The sequence below is a fragment of the Micropterus salmoides genome, unplaced genomic scaffold (assembly GCF_014851395.1).
Source record: "Micropterus salmoides isolate LMB-PRFRI ecotype aquatic unplaced genomic scaffold, ASM1485139v1 Ms_hic_scaffold_8, whole genome shotgun sequence".
Lineage (NCBI taxonomy): Eukaryota > Metazoa > Chordata > Actinopteri > Centrarchiformes > Centrarchidae > Micropterus > Micropterus salmoides.
In genome coordinates this window covers 33,902,679-33,922,412 of record NW_024044570.1, presented here as the reverse complement: position 1 = coordinate 33,922,412, position 19,734 = coordinate 33,902,679, and the positions used below count along the sequence as shown (strand labels likewise).

General features: G+C 40.4%; 1 protein-coding gene and 1 pseudogene across 1 annotated transcript; one reads left to right on the top strand and one right to left on the bottom strand.

The window, feature by feature from the left end:
* Nucleotides 1-281: 281 nt before the first annotated feature.
* Nucleotides 282-9,227, top strand: LOC119894225 (olfactomedin-4-like). Its single transcript, XM_038706855.1, has 7 exons — nt 282-439; nt 582-704; nt 854-1,072; nt 3,913-4,066; nt 4,423-4,650; nt 7,906-8,074; nt 8,262-9,227. The coding sequence occupies exons 1-7, from the start codon at nt 386-388 to the stop codon at nt 8,695-8,697; spliced, it is 1,383 nt and encodes a 460-aa protein (XP_038562783.1). The 5' UTR covers nt 282-385; the 3' UTR covers nt 8,698-9,227.
* Nucleotides 9,228-13,982: 4,755 nt separating this feature from the next.
* Nucleotides 13,983-18,159, bottom strand: LOC119894226 (annotated as a pseudogene).
* Between the last annotated feature and the right edge of the window lie 1,575 nt (nt 18,160-19,734).

Below are 19,734 nucleotides of genomic sequence, written 5' to 3'. Positions count from 1 at the left end.
TCCAGAATTTCATCATCAGATATTTTGTGTGGTCAGTGCTGGGTGATCACTTTCAGTTCCTGAATATTTCAACACAGATAACGTGTGTGAATTTCTGCAAACTCCAGATCAGAAATGTTTCCATATTAGTCCCTGCTTCCCTTCCACATTTGGATTCACACATCCACTCACATCTGAACTTTAAACTTTCCTGTGTTGCCGCAATCCCAACCACAAAGTGGAAGAGACCACTTTCTGAAATCACACACATGCACATTCATTCACCCACTCACATGCAGAGGTTAGTGGGAGTGTTCACAAGTTAGAAACTGCTGCCAGCAGTCAGACACGCTGTCATATTCAAACAGAGTTCAGGGACGGTTTCAGTGCTGCCCTCTGACCCACCATGAAGCTGCGTGTGATCGTTACACTGTGTGCTCTGTTCACCATCACCCAACAGGTATGAAAACACTTAAAAAGATTATTGTTCCTTTTTCAAAATGACTTTCATTACAAAGGTCGCTGCCCACTTCAAACATAGATATATTTAAATATGGTATTTAATATTTATTATGACATGCCATGTTTGATATTCTTGACAGGTATTTTCACAAGATAAGTGTACGTGTGAGTTGACTAATTCAGAGAAGGCATTCCCTCATGACAAACTCAGCACAGTGGAGGGCAATGCATCAAAATGCAACAGCAACATCACCCCACAGAAGGTAACTAGTTAACAGTGTTATTTTCTAAACCAGACTGTAAAGAACACAAACTCAACAGTTGTAAAACTATAAAAAATTGAAAAACAAAAACAGACTCCTATATGCATGCATTCATGTGTGAACACAGAGTCTACCTGCTCTCTCTGCAGACTCTGGAGCTGGAGATTCTGCTGCTGGGTTTGGAGCGACGTCTGCCCCAGCTGCAGGAAGATGTGTCGATGCTGGAGAGGGAGGATGACGGAGACCTCTACGCAGTTCTCAGCCTGTATGTGATAGAGAATGAACTGATGGAGATCAAGCAGCTCATTGACAGGCTCAACAGCACCACCAAGGCACACCAGGGTCTGACTGCTGACACCACTAAACAGGTAGACTCACAAAGCACCAGCTGTTCAACACTGACACCATTCAAGAAGGCAGCGCCTGTGTGCAAGTCTGCTCAAAATGTAGATTTATTTATGGTATCCATAGCAAAACTTAGGCATATAAATATCTAGTATGATGTTTTTAAGTAGCAATAAGACTTTTACTGCACTGGTCCTTGGAGTTATGACCATGCAATCTACTAGATGTCTGGCTTTAAAAGTCATTTCTTCCAGTACACTATTATTGGAACACTTGCACCTTTTACATTTCCAGTCAGAGACAAAAAATTCTTCTTCTTCCTGGTCAAAACATGGTGCCTACATTACCTGCAATGCAACTCTAACTGCAAAAACTTCAGTCGGAGATTTGTTTGTTAAGCTAGTAATGGCGAATGTAGCCATGGGCGCTGAACTCAGACAAAGTCATCAGGTCCCAGCAGATGGCAAATACAAATACTGCCATCTGCTGGTTCGCTAGTAAATCACATTAAGCCTGTGGCAAAGAACCTTGGTGTTTGGTTTGATAGTTGGTTTCGAGAAGCACACCACAAAGCTTGTTCAATCATGTTTTTATCAACTTAGAAATGTAGCAAAAATTCGATCTATGTTAACTTTTAAGGACACCGAGACCATTTTACACGCCTTCATCTCATCACGCCTGGATTATTACAACAGCCTTTTCACCTATTTAACCCAAAAATCTATTGATCGACTTCAGACTGTCCAGAACTCAGCTGCCAGGCTTTTAACCAGAACAAAGAAATATGACCACATCACCCCTATTTTAGCTTCATTACACTGGCTCCCAGTATGTTTTAGAATTGACTTTAAAATTCTATTGATCACTTTTAAAGCTCTTCATGGCCTCTCGCCTTGTTATGTTTCTGACCTTTTAGTCCCATACGCACCAGCACGTACCTTGAGATCCTCGGGCAGAGGTCTGTTGTCTGTTCCAGGGTCTCGACTGAAAACTAAAGGGGACAGAGCGTTTGCTGTCAGGGCCCCGAGGCTCTGGAACAGCCTGCCCGAGGAAATCAGGTCGGCTGAGTCAGTGAACTCTTTTAAGCCCCTTCTTAAAACATACTTTTATAGGAGAGCCTTTCCCGATCTTATTTGATTTTATTTTATCCCTGTATTTTACTAATTTTATATTTATCTGTATTTTAGTCTTTTCAATGTTTTCATGCTTTTATCTTGTATTGTTTTTGTATTATTTTCTCTTGGGTATTATTGTCTTTACACTTGTTAAAGCACTTTGTAACTTGTTTTTGAAAAGTGCTCTACAAATAAAGATCATTATTATTATTATTATTATTATTATTATTATTATTATTATTATATGGGGCAGGGTCGTTAAAAGACAATTCCAAGGGCCCCTGACAGGGGCCCCAAAAATAATTATAAACTAATATCTAATTAAATTATATTATACACTATATAAATCATCATCACTGAGTATAAATATATTTCAAATATAATAAAATGAATGATCTCTTTTGTTTTTACTTGTTTTTGGCAGTAAAAGATTGACCAAAAACTAAACATCCATATTGACCGACCACTCCCTTGTATCTTGGTTTGGTCCTGCCTTAGCGCACACATCAGTGATGGTGTTTAGATGCAGTCAGTAGATGCAGCAGAAATACAGTGAACACAATGTTGCCTAGTAAACCAAAATCTGGTTTTCAAAAAAGGAAAGAGAGTCAAGACAAAGGAAAGGGTGTCAGTCTGGAACCCAGTTTTTCCCCAAGAAAGGTGGGCAGCCTTTAGTCTGTGAGTGGTGTTAACCTGTTGTCCACAGTGAAATAAGCTAGCCAGCTACAGACTAGTGTTAGACTACATTTCATCAACATTTAATCAGTTCAGGGAAACGTTTAGCAAGAGATTCATATTAACTTGTTGTCCCTGCCCCTTTTAGCAGACTAACAACAGATGAGTCAGCAGCACCCCAGTCTCCACATAACTGTAGCCTCCCTGTCCCAGTGAAGAAGGGGAGCAGCATGGCAGGCATAGCATCATGCCAGGGAGTCTGGATTTCTCTTTTGCTCTCTTTATCATAACAAAAAAGACAATGAAATATTTCTTTCTCACAAATTATTTTCTCACATAATGATCATTATGAAATAAATAAAAATAAAACCCACCTGCCTGTATGTACTGGATGCTGGACAGCAGCATACCTCAGCCTGCATGTAAGTTACAGACTATATTAAAATAATCCAGTTTGATACGTTCATTTAGATTGAATTATGGCCATTAATCACATCTATAGAAACAGACTTTATTATTCCCATCATGAAGGGCAATTTATTTGAGAAGCAAATAGTGAACTGCATCCTGTATGCAGACTTGCACGTACAAATCACAAGCAGTAAATATTGCTGCTAGTGCTAGTACTAATATTGAACTACAAGAAGTGTACATATGTATACATACTGTATGCATGAGAGTTTGCATGTCCGCTTGTGCCTGTATGTATGTGCAAGTGAAGTATTAAGTTTGGCAATACAATAAAACAATAAAAATTACACAATAAAAATATAGCCAAAACATAGAAGTGTACTGGTGCAGAGCCCTCTGTTGACTTTAAATTTATCACTCAGAACTCATCACAGAGGTATAGAAACAACATCTTTATACGAGGCAACTAACATTATCCTCTGACTACCAGCTTGCATTTTTAACAGCAGTCCCAACCCATTTTATTTTGAAAAACGATTACCATATCAATAATGAATAATGTACATTGTTTATCAATGAATGAGCCATTCCAGTTGTCAAATAACATGTAATGCTGCATTCAAGGGCATTCATATTTATAAAAAAATGCTGCTGTCTCTCAGCTCGAGGACCTTAGTGCAGAGATGCAGGAGCTACAGACATATGACACCATGCAGGTGGTGAAAAGACTAGAAGACAACCACCGTCTTAAGAGAGACCTGGACCAGTGCAAGAATGGATTTCACCCCACCATCCAACCCACTCAACCTCCACACAGTATGTCCCAAAAACCACACCACATACAAACGGGAAGATATCTTTCTTTCTTTTTGTTAACTTCCACTGTAAACCACCAGATAGATAAAAAAAATAATAAAAGTCTGTATAGTTCACTTAGGATTTAGAAACCAACAGAAGATGATTGGACTTGATCTTGACCTGATCTTATTTGTGTTCATAATAAGTTGTATATTTTACCTGAGCCCCCCAGGAAGCTCTCAGCACCAGTCACCTCAATTAGAAAGTTATGGATATAGGAAGTTATACCAGTGGACGCCTCGCTTGACTAGATGTGGTTTCCCCCCCATTTGCACAATTTCTTTCTTTCTGCTTCTTTTCATATTTTCCCCAAGGTAAATGTCCCCACGGTGAATTTCAGAACATTACTGGCCCGAGGGTGTACACAGCAGGAGAGTACCCTGGCTCCTACAAGTATGGAGCCTGGGGTCGGGATCCCAAACCAGAGGCGGGGAAGGAGAGCTGGTATTGGCTGGTAATGTTGACCTCCAGCAACAGATATGCCAACTACATCCGTCTCTACTCTAGCCTGAGCTCTCTCATTGTTGGGTTAAGCATTCCAGGTAAAGAACTCTTGTGTTCTAGTTTGAGTGTTAATGTTAGAAATGTACAACCTTTCAGCTCAGTGTGCAGGTTTTTTTATTTGGTTGTCTAGTAATAGTCGAAGATTCAATGCTTCGATAGAAAGAGCCTGATTCGTTTGCCAATCTCACAGTTGAATCTTCGCAGAGGAGTTATGAAACTAAGATCATTCCATTTTGGCTATATGGGGGAAGCTCAACATCTGATTTTACATAGAACTACCGGTTTTCTCCCACTAAGATAAAATAATGCCTATTATGATAAAAATATCAACATGTGAAGCTGTAAAAAAAGATGTAAAAAGAAAGAAGCTTTTAATAAATCTTTATAAAGTATAAGAATAAATACAAAATTGTAAGCGTACCATGTGTGTGTGTGTGTGTGTGTTTGTGTGTGTGTATGCATAAGAAGAAGAGACAGCACCGCTGTGCCGGTGTTGTGCCGAGTTGTGCGTGTACCTTGCCGGACACTTAATTCATTTATCACCACTGAAGAACGGCACAAAGAATATTATATCATTTTTAACAGTACTTATAGACCTGCGAGGAACCACCAGGTGCATGCAATTCTCTGCGGGCATGCACAACTCTGCATAAGACCGATGAATGGCAGACGAGCAGGGCAGAGAGAAAAGGGTAAAAATTAAGTCTCAGTTTAGCTGGAAATGTACAGTGTCATAAATGATTCGAACGTCCCACGAGGTGGGAACTCTGCATGCAGCTCTGTCTCTCATTCCTCTTATCACACACGCCCACACATGCACACTGACCACCATTCCCAAAGGGTAAAAGTTACAATCTTGGATTTATTCACATGCTTTAAAAAGATTTATGCTTGGAGGGTATGTTGGTGTTTCCACCTCTAGAACAGGAGCTTTGGACCGCTGGGAGCACCCAATATGGGCAGAGTCAGCTGATAGTTGAATCTGCAGTTTGCAGTAGTTAGTGGTTACTGTAATGTTTGCAAAAAGTAAAGCTATCTGTCCATCAGGAAAATACGTAAGTCACAGAGGGAAAACCGGAATATATTTAACTTTCCTTCATAACCGTTAAAGCACTTTCTGCGAGACAAACTCCATCTCTAGCTCAGCAATGGAATGAGCAGTTGGTGTTGTGTTGGGGAAAAAAAGGTTGGGGCATGGCTGAGAGCGGTGACTGTGACATCACAACCTTATGAATCCTTGAATCTTTGAATCCTGACGGCTCGTTTAAGGCACAGTTTCTGAATATGGGCTTTGTACATTTCTCCATGGATTGTGTGTTTTGGTAATTTCACAGTACAGGTGCTGGTCATATAATTAGAATATCATCAAAAAGTTGACTTATTTCAGAATTCCATTCAAAAAGAGAAACTTGGATATTATATTCATTAATTACACACAGACTGACATATTTCAAATGTTTATTTCGTTTAATTGTGATGATTAAAACTGACAACTAATGAAAAACCCAATATTACTTAAGACCAATACAAAAAAAAGGATTTTTAGAAATGTTAGCCAACTGAAAAGTATGAACATGAAAAGTATGAGCATGAACAGCACTCAATACTTAGTTGAGTCGATCAGTCTGTGGCACTGCTCAGGAGTTATGAGAGCCCAGGTTGCTCTGATAGCGGCCTTCAGCTCTTCTGCATTGTTGGGTCTGGCGTATCGCATCTTCCTCTTCACAATACCCCATAGATTTTCTATAGGGTTAAGGTCAGAGGAGTTTGCTGGCCAATTAAGAACAGGGATACCATGGTCCTTAAACCAGACACTGGTAACTTTGGCACTGTGTGCAGGGGCCAAGTCCTGTTGGAAAATGAATTCTGCATCTCTATAAAGTTGGTCAGCAGCAGGAAGCATGAAGTGCTCTAAAACTTCCTGGTAGACGGCTGCGTTGACCTTGGACCTCAGAAAACACAGTGGACCAACACCAGCAGATGACATGGCACCCCAAACCATCACTGACTGTGGAAACTTTACACTGGACTTCAAGCAACGTGGATTCTGTGCCTCTCCTCTCTTCCTCCAGACTCTGGGACCTTGATTTCCAAAGGAAATGCAAAATTTACTTTAATCAGAGAACATAACTTTGGACCACTCAGCAGCAGTCCAGTCCTTTTTGTCTTTAGCCCAGGCGAGACGCTTCTGACGCTGTGTCTTGTTAAGAGTGGCTTGACACAAGGAATGCGACAGCTGAAACCCATGTCTTGCATACGTCTGTGCGTGGTGCTTCTTGAAGCACTGACTCCAGCTGCAGTCCACTCTTTGTGAATCTCCCCCACATTTTTGAAAAGGTTTTGTTTCACAATCCTCTCCAGGGTGCAGTTATCCCTATTGCTTGTACACTTTTTTCTACCACATCTTTTCCTTCCCTTCGCCTCTCTATTAATGTGCTTGGACACAGCGCTCTGTGAACAGCCAGCCTCTTTAGCAGTGACCTTTTGTGTCTTGCCCTCCTTGTGCAAGGTGTCAATGGTCGTCTTTTGGACAGCTGTCGAGTCAGCAGTCTTCCCCATGATACTCATTTTGGGGTTTTCATTAGTTGTCAGTTATAATCATCAAAATTAAAAGAAATGAACACTTTAAATATATCAGTCTTTGTGGAATGAATGTTTACATTATACAAGTTTCACTTTTTGAATGGAATTACTGAAATAAATCAACTTTTTGATAATATTCTAATTATATGCCCAGCACCTGTATTTATATAGCACCTAGAACTACTTAATAATTAAAAAAGGGTGGAAATCTCAATATATGGGACCTTTTAAGTTTATCTGGTAATTACGGTAATCATGCTGAAATGGAAGGGTTGGTGGGGGGCAGATTTTCTATTCTTTTATATGCTCAAAGCGTGGGGAAATCAGCACTACAGTGGTTAGCCGTTTCAAAAATAAAAATTCTACTAATTGCCCCTGGACGTATACAAACACCTACAAAAATCACAACTGCAATATTACTTGTGTTACTGATTGTTTACATGGGGAAAACACAAAAGGCCCACTGATTCCTACTCAAGGTGTCTATACTGTATCTATTTCGCTTTTTTTAAGAGGCACAACCAAAATGAATTCACTCTTGATTTGGGTCTTTTCAAAAAATATTGGACATCACCAGACTTCTTCTTCAAAAAGCAAGTTGCCCAAAATACTATTGAATGTGTTTTTTAATATTAAGAAATGATAACAATACTTATGATGTGTCCTCCCCCTTATGTTTATCCTCCTTGTTCTTCTTGTTCTTCTTCCAGGTAATGTCCAGATCCACTCCTCTAACCCAGCCACCAACACTATCCAGGGTCCGAATATTGTGCTGTATGGAGAGGCCTTGTACTACAACTGTTACAACCTAGATGCTGTTTGTCGATTCAACCTTACCACCAAAACTATCACCAACTTACAACTACCCAAAGGCACCAGGTTCGCTGATCAAATCAGAATCAGATATTTGAATGTATGAATCAACTTTTGTAAAAGATTACGTAAAATTATGAATGTGCCAAAGCAAAGCATAATGAGTCCATGAAACTAAGATGCTGATACATTGTTTTCCAAGTTCTCATTTCTAAAAAGGAAACATCACTTCTGTCGTCTGTTTTGTTTTCAGGTTTAACTCAAAGGGTAACTTCTGCCACCTTGAGGAATGCTACCCGTTCACTGACCTGGACCTGGCAACAGATGAGTCAGGTGTTTGGGTGATCTATACCACCAGCCAGGACTTTGGCAACCTGGTGCTGTCCAAGGTGGAGGAGGATGAACCAATGACTCTTGGCCAGACCTGGCACACCTCGGTCTACAAGCAGGGGGTGACCAACACCTTCATGGCCTGTGGCGTGCTCTACGCAACACGGTATGTCAACAAAACCATGGAGGAGATCTTCTATGCATTTGACACCACGACGGGGGTAGAAAGGTTCAACGTTGGAGTTTTCATCAACAAGATGTCTCCCAACATTTATTCCCTGAACTACAGCCCTGTGGACCAGATGCTACATGCCTACTGTGACTCCTTCATGGTCTCCTATAAGGTCTTGTTTTGGTAGGGACATGTCTCTACCAATATTCAGTGACTACTGAGTTGTCCTTAGCAATAACTGTAATTAAAAACATGTAAATATAACCACTGTTGTCCGTCAGTGTCTGGTCAATGTATTAGGAACATGCAGGGTTAACAGATCTCATTCTCTACTACGAGTCCACTGCGTTTTAGTTCACAGGTATTTTGTCTTTAGCAATTGGTCTTTTTTTGTGTTAAAATATTCAATATGAATGTGAATCATGAGCTTGAGCATGAGAGTAATGTCAATCAGTGGCTCTCCTGGTAGCAGCACAGAGTCTCTCCCTCACCTGTCACACCGTTGCATGTGCATGGTGCGAGAGGAGAGGGAGAGACACATTACATTGGCATTTACAGATTTAGCTGATGCTTTTATTTGATGCAGTATTTCACTCTTCTCAGGGTTAACAAACTCAAGTACAGTTTCCATTAAATTGTCATGCAAATTTAAACCAGACATTTGAAATGTCGCAGAAAATTTAAAAAAATAAATGTGAAATAGGTGCATTTCCATCAGCTGGTTTGGAGTGAATAAACGATATGGCAAGCGTAAGGGATGGACTGAAATGAAAATTCTTGGCCGAAGCCAAAACTGAATATAATGAAAAAAATGTACCGAATACCGAACAAGTACATACACATTTTTTCCATTTATTTCGCTGATTTTGTTTTTTTTACCATTTCAGAAATTAAATAGCCAAAATGTGCTTTTTACTTTACTTTTGAAGAGACTATGGTGGGTGGGTCTGAGGCCCAACTTGATAAATAATGTTGTATCTGTTTTTGTATCGCGTAACATGAAGACTTCACAGCCTCTCTTCAGTTAGGACAACACTTGTCTTTGTAAAGAGAGACACTGACAGGATAAAGTTGTTAACCTGCCCGTCAGCTCGTACTGGTCCGTTTCAGTGGATTTACCATAAAGGCTTGAATACGTTTGCACTACAAATTTAGGTGCGGCTAGCTTAATCGCCCTCTCAGAAATGAGAAGCGGGTCAGACCGTTTCTTGCCTTCTCTATAAAGTCAGCCACAGATGATGTGGATGTGCAAGGAGACGATTCAGCAGAACAGTGTCTGTAAACAGCAAATCTTGCGTCTTTCTCAGACACTTTAAAATGCTTCCACACTGCCGACATGTCAACATAATTGTTCTGTGAAATTTTCCACCAATTAATTTCGGTGGCGAACATTCGGTGCATCCTTAGCAAGCGTAGTTACGTCAGTAGTTGACGTTACACATAGCTGTAATAAACAAGACGTGAGTGTTGGACCAGAAAAAAATTAACTCATGGAAATGATGGTCACTGCTCTTTCAAAAAATAGAGAGAGGGCCTCTCTCGTATGCGTATCAAGTGGCCAAGTTGCTACCAGCCATGTCTCCGCACGTTATGGTAATATCCAGCATGACGCCAACAGCGGAAACAGCTGATCAGACATGAGTTACAAGTTTGCTACGTCAGAACTTAATCGGCAAAAGTGTTTCCATCTCCCATTTAGCTCGTTAACTCTTTTTTTGACAAAGGCAAAAAACACCTCACACAAGTGTCAAAACGAAATTAAGGATTTTGTTTCGAATTTTGCTATTTTCATCAGCAAGAACTTTTCTCTTCCATGTAAATTTACTCATTTGGCAGTCACTTTTATCCCCCCAAAAAATTTAAATAAAGTTTTCATGTCCCAATAACCCCTAGACCTGCTGCATGAAGGGTAATGATACTGGCACTTAGATGGAATCACACCCAGGTTTCTCACACCAAAGGCAAGAGTGTTATCCACTTGCCACTAGGGCTGCAGATAACGATGATTTTAGTATTCAAAGCTTCTATAGATAATTTCAACGATTCATCGATTCGTCGTTTAAGAAGTACTTTTGCTTGTGATAGATTTTTATTGGTCCTTTCGTAAATTCATAATGTGTCATACAGCAAACATCAGACCAACATCAACAGACAAACAACCAGACAACTGCTTTACGAGCACAAACATCACCCGAGTGCTATCCAAGTTATACTAAAGGCTTGTGCAGACTACACGACTTTCAGGCCAGCCGATGGCCGTGCTGTTCTGACTACACAACTTGCCGCCATGTGACGGGAGTCTTGAAGTCGTTGTGGCGTTCACACTACGTGACTGATCGGTGACAGGGGGTCACGCACTACACGAGCTGACAGCGGCTCTGTCACCCGACACTGGTCTCCAAACCACATTTTGTCAAGAAAACACATGTGAAATATAAAAACGGGAAATGAGCGATCCTGTACACGAAACAGCTGTTTGTTATAATAAAGGTAACAATTATAAAGACAAAGTATATGAGTGAAAGGATGGATTAGCACACGCAGGTAGCAGGGATTGTTTGAGCAACAGAGAGACCTGGAGGTGAGTAAAAAGGTGCAGGTCCCGACACCCAGTTAACTCATGACTGTGAGATTATGACTCACGGTCCAAAAAGGAGAACAATCGCACGTGTACATTTTCAGCTGAGGTCTGCGACTTACTTTGGCTTCAACTCAACAATCAATCATGATTTCAGTTTAATGCTAAAGTTGCTGTTACTGTGACCTTGTTTGTGGTCCACTGGCAGAACACCGGGTGTTTTCTGATCAGATGCCGTCTTGCTGTTGCTGAGGTGACACAAGTTTCATTTTACGGTGGAGGGCCTGAAACATTTACTGTTAGCTCCTTTTAGCTTGAAATAATCCCATACTTTGGACACTTTCTTCTTTGTCCCTCGCTATTTTCTCTCTCTTCCTCCACTTTGCAAACAGCGGCATCATAATCACCCATCATAATCACCTCGTGTTGACAGTGTAATGTGCGACAGTTATAAATGTCCGTGCAAAACAGTGTGCTATATAGTTATATGGATTAAATGATGCATCGATGCAAAGAATTTACGTCGATGCATTTTAGTAATCGATTTAATCGATGAATCATTCCAGGCCTAATAAACACACACACACACACACACATTATCCTGCTTCTTTATGACTGCCAGGTTAGACCTCCACAAATTGGTACATATGAGTGTACAGTGGTGGTAGTGTTGTAATGCTAAAAGTAATATGAAATGTGACATTGTTGCCACTTATTTTTTCTCAGCCTTGCAGTGCACTCTGGTGCTAAATTTTTGTACTGAGAACATTTGTGGAGTATGATCTATGAATTTATTGTAACCTGTGAGCTTTAAGTCTGTACCATACAAACACTCACCTGTACTCTAAATTGAATATGAACGTACAGCAATACTTCAAATAGAACTACTTCTGGCAGTCCCAATTTTTGGAATTTTATGTAGTACTGTTAAATATAGTGTAGCAATCAGCTATCCTTCATATATCTGTAGTCCTTTGCTGGATGTCTTAGTCAGAGGGGTTGTGAGATAAAGATGGTGGTGATGTGATGAAGAATTTTAAATCTTTCCAGAGAACTTCTCCTCAGAACCCCTGCATTCACATGGCCTTGAAAGTTGAATGATAATTCCTTGAAAAAAAATGGACTGAGCATAAACAACAAAGGATGATTCAGTTCTGACAACCTAATCAACCTTTTAAGGAACATCTCATGATGTCTGGTTATCCTCAAGTGGAAACCTAGACTTGAGAACAAAGGACAAAGAAACTGACTCTGCAGTGCAGAGTTGGCGTTTCATGTCTGGTTTCCCTCAAGTGGAACTCAGGATGCCTGGGTGGCGATGGCGCAATGGATAAGACACATCCCTTTGGTGTGAGACTGGGTTCAGGTCCCTCTGTGACCTATCCACCATTGTGTCCCTAAGCAAGACACTTAACCTATCGTTGCTCAAGAGGTGTGTGACCTCTGACATGTATAGCAACTGTAAATATCAGCTAAATGAATAAATTGTAAATGTAATGCTGACTCTGCCGTGCAGAATTAAAATGTACATTAATAAACATTGTTCCAAACCAGCTTAGCAACCAAGACTGGAGCAAGAGTTTCAGAGTGGTAAGTTATTGATTCATCACACATTTATCTTTCTTACATAATGTTGTAACTGTGCAGTGTCTCTACATCACAGTAATACCTTCATGGTCACTGATTGTCTAACGTTCAGTAGGCAGGCAGTTATGATGTGACGCAACATGGTAGCGGAAAAAAAGGCTGGACTACAAACGAGCTGTTTTCAGGCAGCTCAGAGCAGTATGTTCTATGGGAGATGGGAACTCCCTTTGAGGTGGACTTTGGGCTTTTTCACTTTGCAAACCTATTATATGCACAAAAAAGGTATATAACACATCACAATAAAGGAAAATGAAAACCTCTTCACGGTTACTTCATATTATGTATTTGCCTATTAGGATGTAGTATGATAACTCCATTCTGTCCTAACTCAACATGTTGTAGCCAAGATGGAGTGTTAGACTCTTTGAGTAGACAATGAGGTAAAACATGTCCACCAGAAAATATATCATATCTTGCAATAAGAGAACATTTTATAAAGTTTATACTGAATTGTGCTGTGCATAGGCTATGTGTACAAATACTACACATGTATCTAAAATATAAATATTAAATATTTGTATTCATATTCCAAGTCCTTTCTGTGCGGAGTTCTTGTCTGCATGGGTTCTTTCCGTTGCTCCGTCTTCCTCCCATCATCTAAAGACATGCAGATTAATTGACCCTTCCCTAAGCCACGCCCCGAATATGCAGCTGACCAATCACAGAACAGGACTAGTTCTAAATGAGGTCTGACGCTTTTGTGGCTGCGCTCCATTGACGCTAATGCAAAAGGAGTCGTTTTCTAGCTTTTTTGTGGCCGGATTTTTCCAAGATATGGTCAAACACTGTTCCTGGGGCACTGGTAATAGTTACAGTCGCTACCCAGAGAGGTTGAACAGAGAAGTACGATTTATTTTATTTCCAAAACCTAAAACAAATCCAGAAAAACGTAGACTGTGGATTGTTCCTAATGTAATGTTAGTTAGCTAATGCTAGCTAACATTACTACTGAATGTATCGTTATACAACCCTACTGTTCTGCTTTTTAACAATTATAATAGTGAACAGACTAACCCAGCTGTACAGAAGCAGTGTTGATCCTTGTTGTCCTCTTTCTCAATAGTCAGTAATAATACGGTGGTTCACTTTTACTCTGTGATCATTTGGCTTTAGCTTCTTGCTTTATTTTTTTCAAGTCAGTTTGAGTCTGTCCAGGGTGTCCCCTGCCTTTCGCCCAATGTCAGCTGGGATAGGCTCCAGCCCCCCCGCGACCCTGTACACAGGATAAGCGGTTGACAATGGATGGATGGATTTTATGATGTTTTTTATTGACATTGAGTTCTTACAGTCAGTGTTACTACATTACAAACATGTTTTAACATACAAACATTGTTTGTGATGCCCTACAAATCCTATCAACATGGAGTACCTGGCTGCTAACATTGGCATACTTCATGGATCAAGCTATTTCTTGTTGTTAGGTGCTATGTGAACATGGCTAACATGCAATACATTACAACAACTTCAGATCAGAAGTTGGCCTGGTAGGCCAGCAGATATCCATCGTTGTACATGTAGATCTGTCTGTTGATGGGGTTATAGCTCAGGCTGGCCACTCCTTTAGCTACCTTCTCCAGTGGCAGTGCTAGTGAGTTGTCCTCTTTGCCTGTTGCTGTGTCGAAGGCGTAGAACACCTCCTCGCGATATTCGTCCACAAATCGAGTGGCATATAGCACACCGCACACCATGAAAGCATTGCTCACTGCCTTCTTGAACAGCCTCGTCTCCCACGTCTGGGAGACATTTAGTGTCTCGGCCTCACTGTCCCAAACTAGCCGACTCACCACTAGATTACCATGGTTACCGACAGTGGCATAGATTGCCCATAGTCCCGTCTCGTCTGCCTCCACATCCACATCACTATTGGCACGGCACTCATAGTAACAATACGGGAACTTGTTGTTGAAACCCACGCCGGTGCCTGGAAGTGTCACCCGTTTGACGGCGTTGCTCTTCAGGTCGTAGCGACAGACGTCTGCAGAGCGGTAGCAGTGATAGTACAGCGCTTCACCATATAGAACAGCACTGGGACCCTCAATGCTGTCGGCATGACTGTAGGATGGAGCAAAGGTAAAGTCCCTGTAGTTGGCAGAGGCCATGAAGTCTTCGTAGGTTTGGTAAACACGCAGGGAGTTGCCCCAGATGTGGCTGTTGAGCAGAGGCTGGACCCAGTAGCTGTCTTCTGCCCCTCGCTGTCCATCTGGGCCTGTTTGCCCCACGAACCAGAGATGTAGCTCTTACCGTGAGGACTGACCTTAGTCATGACAGGTTCGCTAATATTTGTGATCAGGCCCTTGAGGCAGTGCCTGTCCTGGCCTGGAAACAGACAGAGATGAGTAGAAAGAAAATAACAAATAAGGGTATAATTGCTTTACATTATAGTATGTAATTTGGAAAGCAATTCCAGGATAATATTACATTTCATAGCATAGCATTAAAACATTTGAAATTTTATGTAAAACTTTGTAGTGTTAATACAGTAACCCTATTTAAAATCAGTGGATATGATTTGCCTTGACTGACATATCAACGTGGTTGTAGCGTAGCATAACATTACAACTATAGTTACTGAGAAAGCAGTGTTGTTCATTTTTGTGCGGTCACAACCCGTTCACATATAAGCAATAAAAAAGTGATTAATTGATAAGTGATTCCATTAAAAAACTACATATAGCCCCTTAAACTAACCCTTAAAAATAAGGCCAATGATTTTTCACATTGCTAATATCTTTTAGTTAAAAGTCTGCACACTGTAACATGTTCATAGGCAACATATTTTATTTTACTGGAGGCAACGCATATTTCTTTTTCTCTCGGTTCTTAATAGTAATTGCAATGTTCTATACGTGAGGACTTTCTTCCACGCATGCACACGCACGCACACACACACACACACACACACACACACACACACACACACACACACACACACACACACACACACACACACACACACCATACTTACCTCTGAAGTCTTTGGGGATTGACTTGCAGGACTCAGCGGTGTTCTTCAGGTAGCGCAGTTTCTCTCTGACTGTCTTCATGTTAATTGTGTCTGACATTTGCTTCCTGTCTACATCTGCACGCAATTTACTCACCTAACACACACACGCACACACACACACACACACACACACACACACACACACACACACACACACACACACACACACACACACACACACACTTACATCCTTGTATATATACAGTTGACATTTAGTTTCTTCATATTATCATATTTATTCTGTTGATATATCACAACATTACAGTTAGGTCCTCTTATTTCTTTCATGTCTGCTTTATTCATATGACATGTTATTATGAGCTAAGTTAATGTAGCAATCTTATTATTACTCTTGCTGCACTATATTGCTATTTGCTGATGCAACAACCTAGTTTCTTCATACAGTTTAATAACATTTGACTTGAAATTACTCATCTAGGCTACTTCTCCGCAACTAAGAACAATTGCAGTGTATTCCAGTGGTTGAAGTATTTAGAGTTTACTTTAACAAAAGCACTACATATTACATTGCAAGTAAAACTCCTGCATTGAAAATGTTACTAAGTAAAAAGTATGTAAGTATAATCAGGTAAGTGTACTTGAAGTACTCAAACTAAAAGGTACTCAATGTAGTTAAATGTCCCCTATATCATTAGATTATCATTACTCATGTATTTATATAAAACAGGATTTTGCTGATGAAGTTGGTTAATGCGGAGCAAATTAATTAAAACTAATGGTTTTAATGATATTAATGAATCTGCTTCTAATTATTATATTATTATTATTATTATTATTATTATTATTATTCCATCAATCAATTGTTTGGTTTGTAGAAGTTCTGAATTAGTCACATTTACCCAGAGCCCAAAGTGACAGCTTCACCATGCTTGCTAGTACAAATCTCAAAATTAGAATTTTTTTATTTTATTTTTTTACATTTTTTAAAATAATTACAAGGAAAAACAGCTAATCCTCACTTTTGTGAAACTGGAGCCATGGACTTTTTTGCATGGAAATGTACTTGTCGTTTCAGCTGCATTTGTACATTTCTTATGTGTTGTGTACGAATAATTGTAATGGAGTAAAAAGTACAACATTTCCCTCTGAAATGTAAGTATCAAATGTAAAAAGTAGAAGTGCCATGAAACGAAAAATACTCAAATTAAGTACAAGTAACTCAAATTTGTACTTAAAGACAGCATTTGAGTAAATGCACTTAGTTACATTCTACCACTGTTGTCTTAACGTACGTTTTTACTGTACCTCTTTGGAGAGTTTCTTTGTTTGGCCGTTGTTCAGCTGCTTGTGGATGACACCAACATCTGTCTCCAACTGGCTGAGCTCCTGGCCCAGCAGGCGCAGAGACAAGGCTGTGTACAGTGTCTGGTTGTGCAGGTACTGGTGAGGCTCCAGCCGGGCCGTCATGTTATTAACCAGGGCCTGGATCTGAGGGAGACGCTGGCTGGATAACGTCACCTGCAGTTAACACAGACAGAAAATGCTCTGCTGTTTCTTGAAAACTGAATGTGTTTTCAGGATTCCAGGTTCAAGTTCATATTTTCTTTGGGGACTGTACCTTCATATAGTTACAAAATATGCAAGCCAGGTGAACAGAAGAGTCTAAAATCAGAATCAGAAATACTTTATTGATCCCTGAAGGGAAATTCTGCGTTACAGTTGCACACATTGCACAAAGGGCAAAAGGAATATAAATAAAGATAGTGGGATATAGAGAAGTATATAAATATCAGACTAAAAACATAAAATAATAGAAATAAGTGTGGATATGTACAATATTTACATAGTTAAAGGAATTGTTATGATACAGTATTTTCATAATTAAGAAATTGTTATGGTGATCAGTAATAACGCATAAATAGTGCCGTAGTAATCATAATAATAACCATCAGAGCAGAGGTGGAATTGGACTGGACAACAGTCTGAATTAGGTACCACTCTCACCAATGTAAAATGATGCTGGTCGACCTTATTTCTCACCTGTTCCTGCAGGTTGTTCAAAGATCCTTCACAGGACTGAACCTGCTGCAGCACGGACTCGAACTTCACAGCAGGGAACGTCCACAGGTTGGAGTCCACCGCACAAACACATGAGCCATTCTTCCTCTGGCCAGACACTTGCTGAGCCTGGCCATCACCCTGTAGTCACACATGTATAAAAACACTGATGTTGTATAGAGCAGATTTACAAGGGAATAGACCTCAGTCTAACGTCAGCAAGTGCAGAATCTTTTCCTAATTTCTTCTAAGAGTAGGATATCAGGTGTGACTCACTGACGACAGTAGCAGAAGGAGCAGCAGCAGCATGTTTAGAGCTGGAGAAATTAATTGTGGACTGACAAGTACAGAAACTGTTGAGACTGAGGAGGGGTGGTGATTTCACAACAAACACACATTTTGCTGACTTGCTTCTTGTCAAAGATGAGTCACTATGGAACCTTTAAACCACTCATGTGGATGTGAAAAATGTGAACCTATGGAGTTTCACAGCAGATATGGTTGCATATTTCCCCCTTCTTTTATGCAATGGTTATTACTTCCCCTTTGTAATATTTGCTGCAGTATTGTCTTCTGTTTTTAAAAATAGACCTACAATAACTGATGATGTGTCAAAACATTCATTAAACAATATAATACTGTAAGGTATTTTACAGTGTATTTTTATTTGTATAATAGGCAGAACACCGAAAAATATCTGTTCACCTGAACATGTGACAGGTGGGTCATTCGGCAGCACAACTTGATTAAAAGTTACATATTTATTAATATGATGACATTCATTAGCCAGCGGTGAGATAGTGTAGCCTGTTGCACCAGCGAGAACTTAAGGTATAAACTCCCAACCTGGTGCCAACCTCTCTCAAGCTCCGGTTAACTCCAGAAGAGATTTCTGTTTTCCTGTGTTTAAACCTGTCTGTCTGCTTTCCCTCCCAGGTTCACTCACCCTCGTCCTCCGTTCAGTCAGCTGGGCTCATCCACCGGTCCTCTGCTCTCGTGCTTCCTCCACGGTGCCCTCCCGGCTCCCCCTGCTCCTTGCCAGCCCCCCTGCTGCCACACCACTCCCTTCCCCGTTTCTCTCGCCTCACCGCCTCCGCCTCGCCTGCTCCTCGGTCCTCCGTGTCCACGTCCCCCGGAGTCCACCTCACCTCCATCTCCTCTTCCCCAGCCCCTCTGTAATCTCTAAATAAACCTCCTTCCAACTGTGCGTTGCGTTTGGGTCCGTTCTGTCCTGTCTCGTAACATATTAATGACGCTGCTCTGGCATTACGGAGGGCCTTCCCTTAAGTTTTAAGACTATCTTCCCAAATTAAACGAGAATTTTCCAGTTTGGTGGAACGCCAGTTCCTCAAGTTTCCGTATATTTGCTTTAATTTGCGAGTTTCAGTATTATACCATGGAACTAAACGTCTTTGTTTTATTTTCTTTTTTAGAGGGGCTACAGAGTCGAGTGTCATTCGCTGCGAGCCTGCAGCACTATCAACAAGATGATCGATTTGGGAGGGACTGAAATTAGCATAGGAGTCCTCTGTTACTTTGTGATCTGATAATGAATTTAGAGCTTCCTTAAATTCTGCTACAGCACTATCAGACAGACATCTTGTATAAACATTTTTGCCCAATGGCATGTAGTAAAACTCAAAAGTTATCAAACAGTGGTCAGATAAAGAGGGATTCTGTGGGAACACTATTAAATGTGCAATTTCAATACCATATACCAAAACAAGGTCGAGGGTGTGGTTAAAACAGTGAGTCGGTTCATGAACACTCTGAGAGAAGCCATGGAATCTAACAAGAGATAAACGCAGTACTGAAGCTGTCATTCTCAACATCCACATGAATATTAAAATCCCCTACAATAATAACTTTGTCTGTTTTAAGGACTAAAGTTGACAAAAACTCTGCAAATTCAGATAAGAATTCAGATACGGGCCAGCTGCTCGGTACACTATAACAAAAGAATTGGTTGCAGTGAT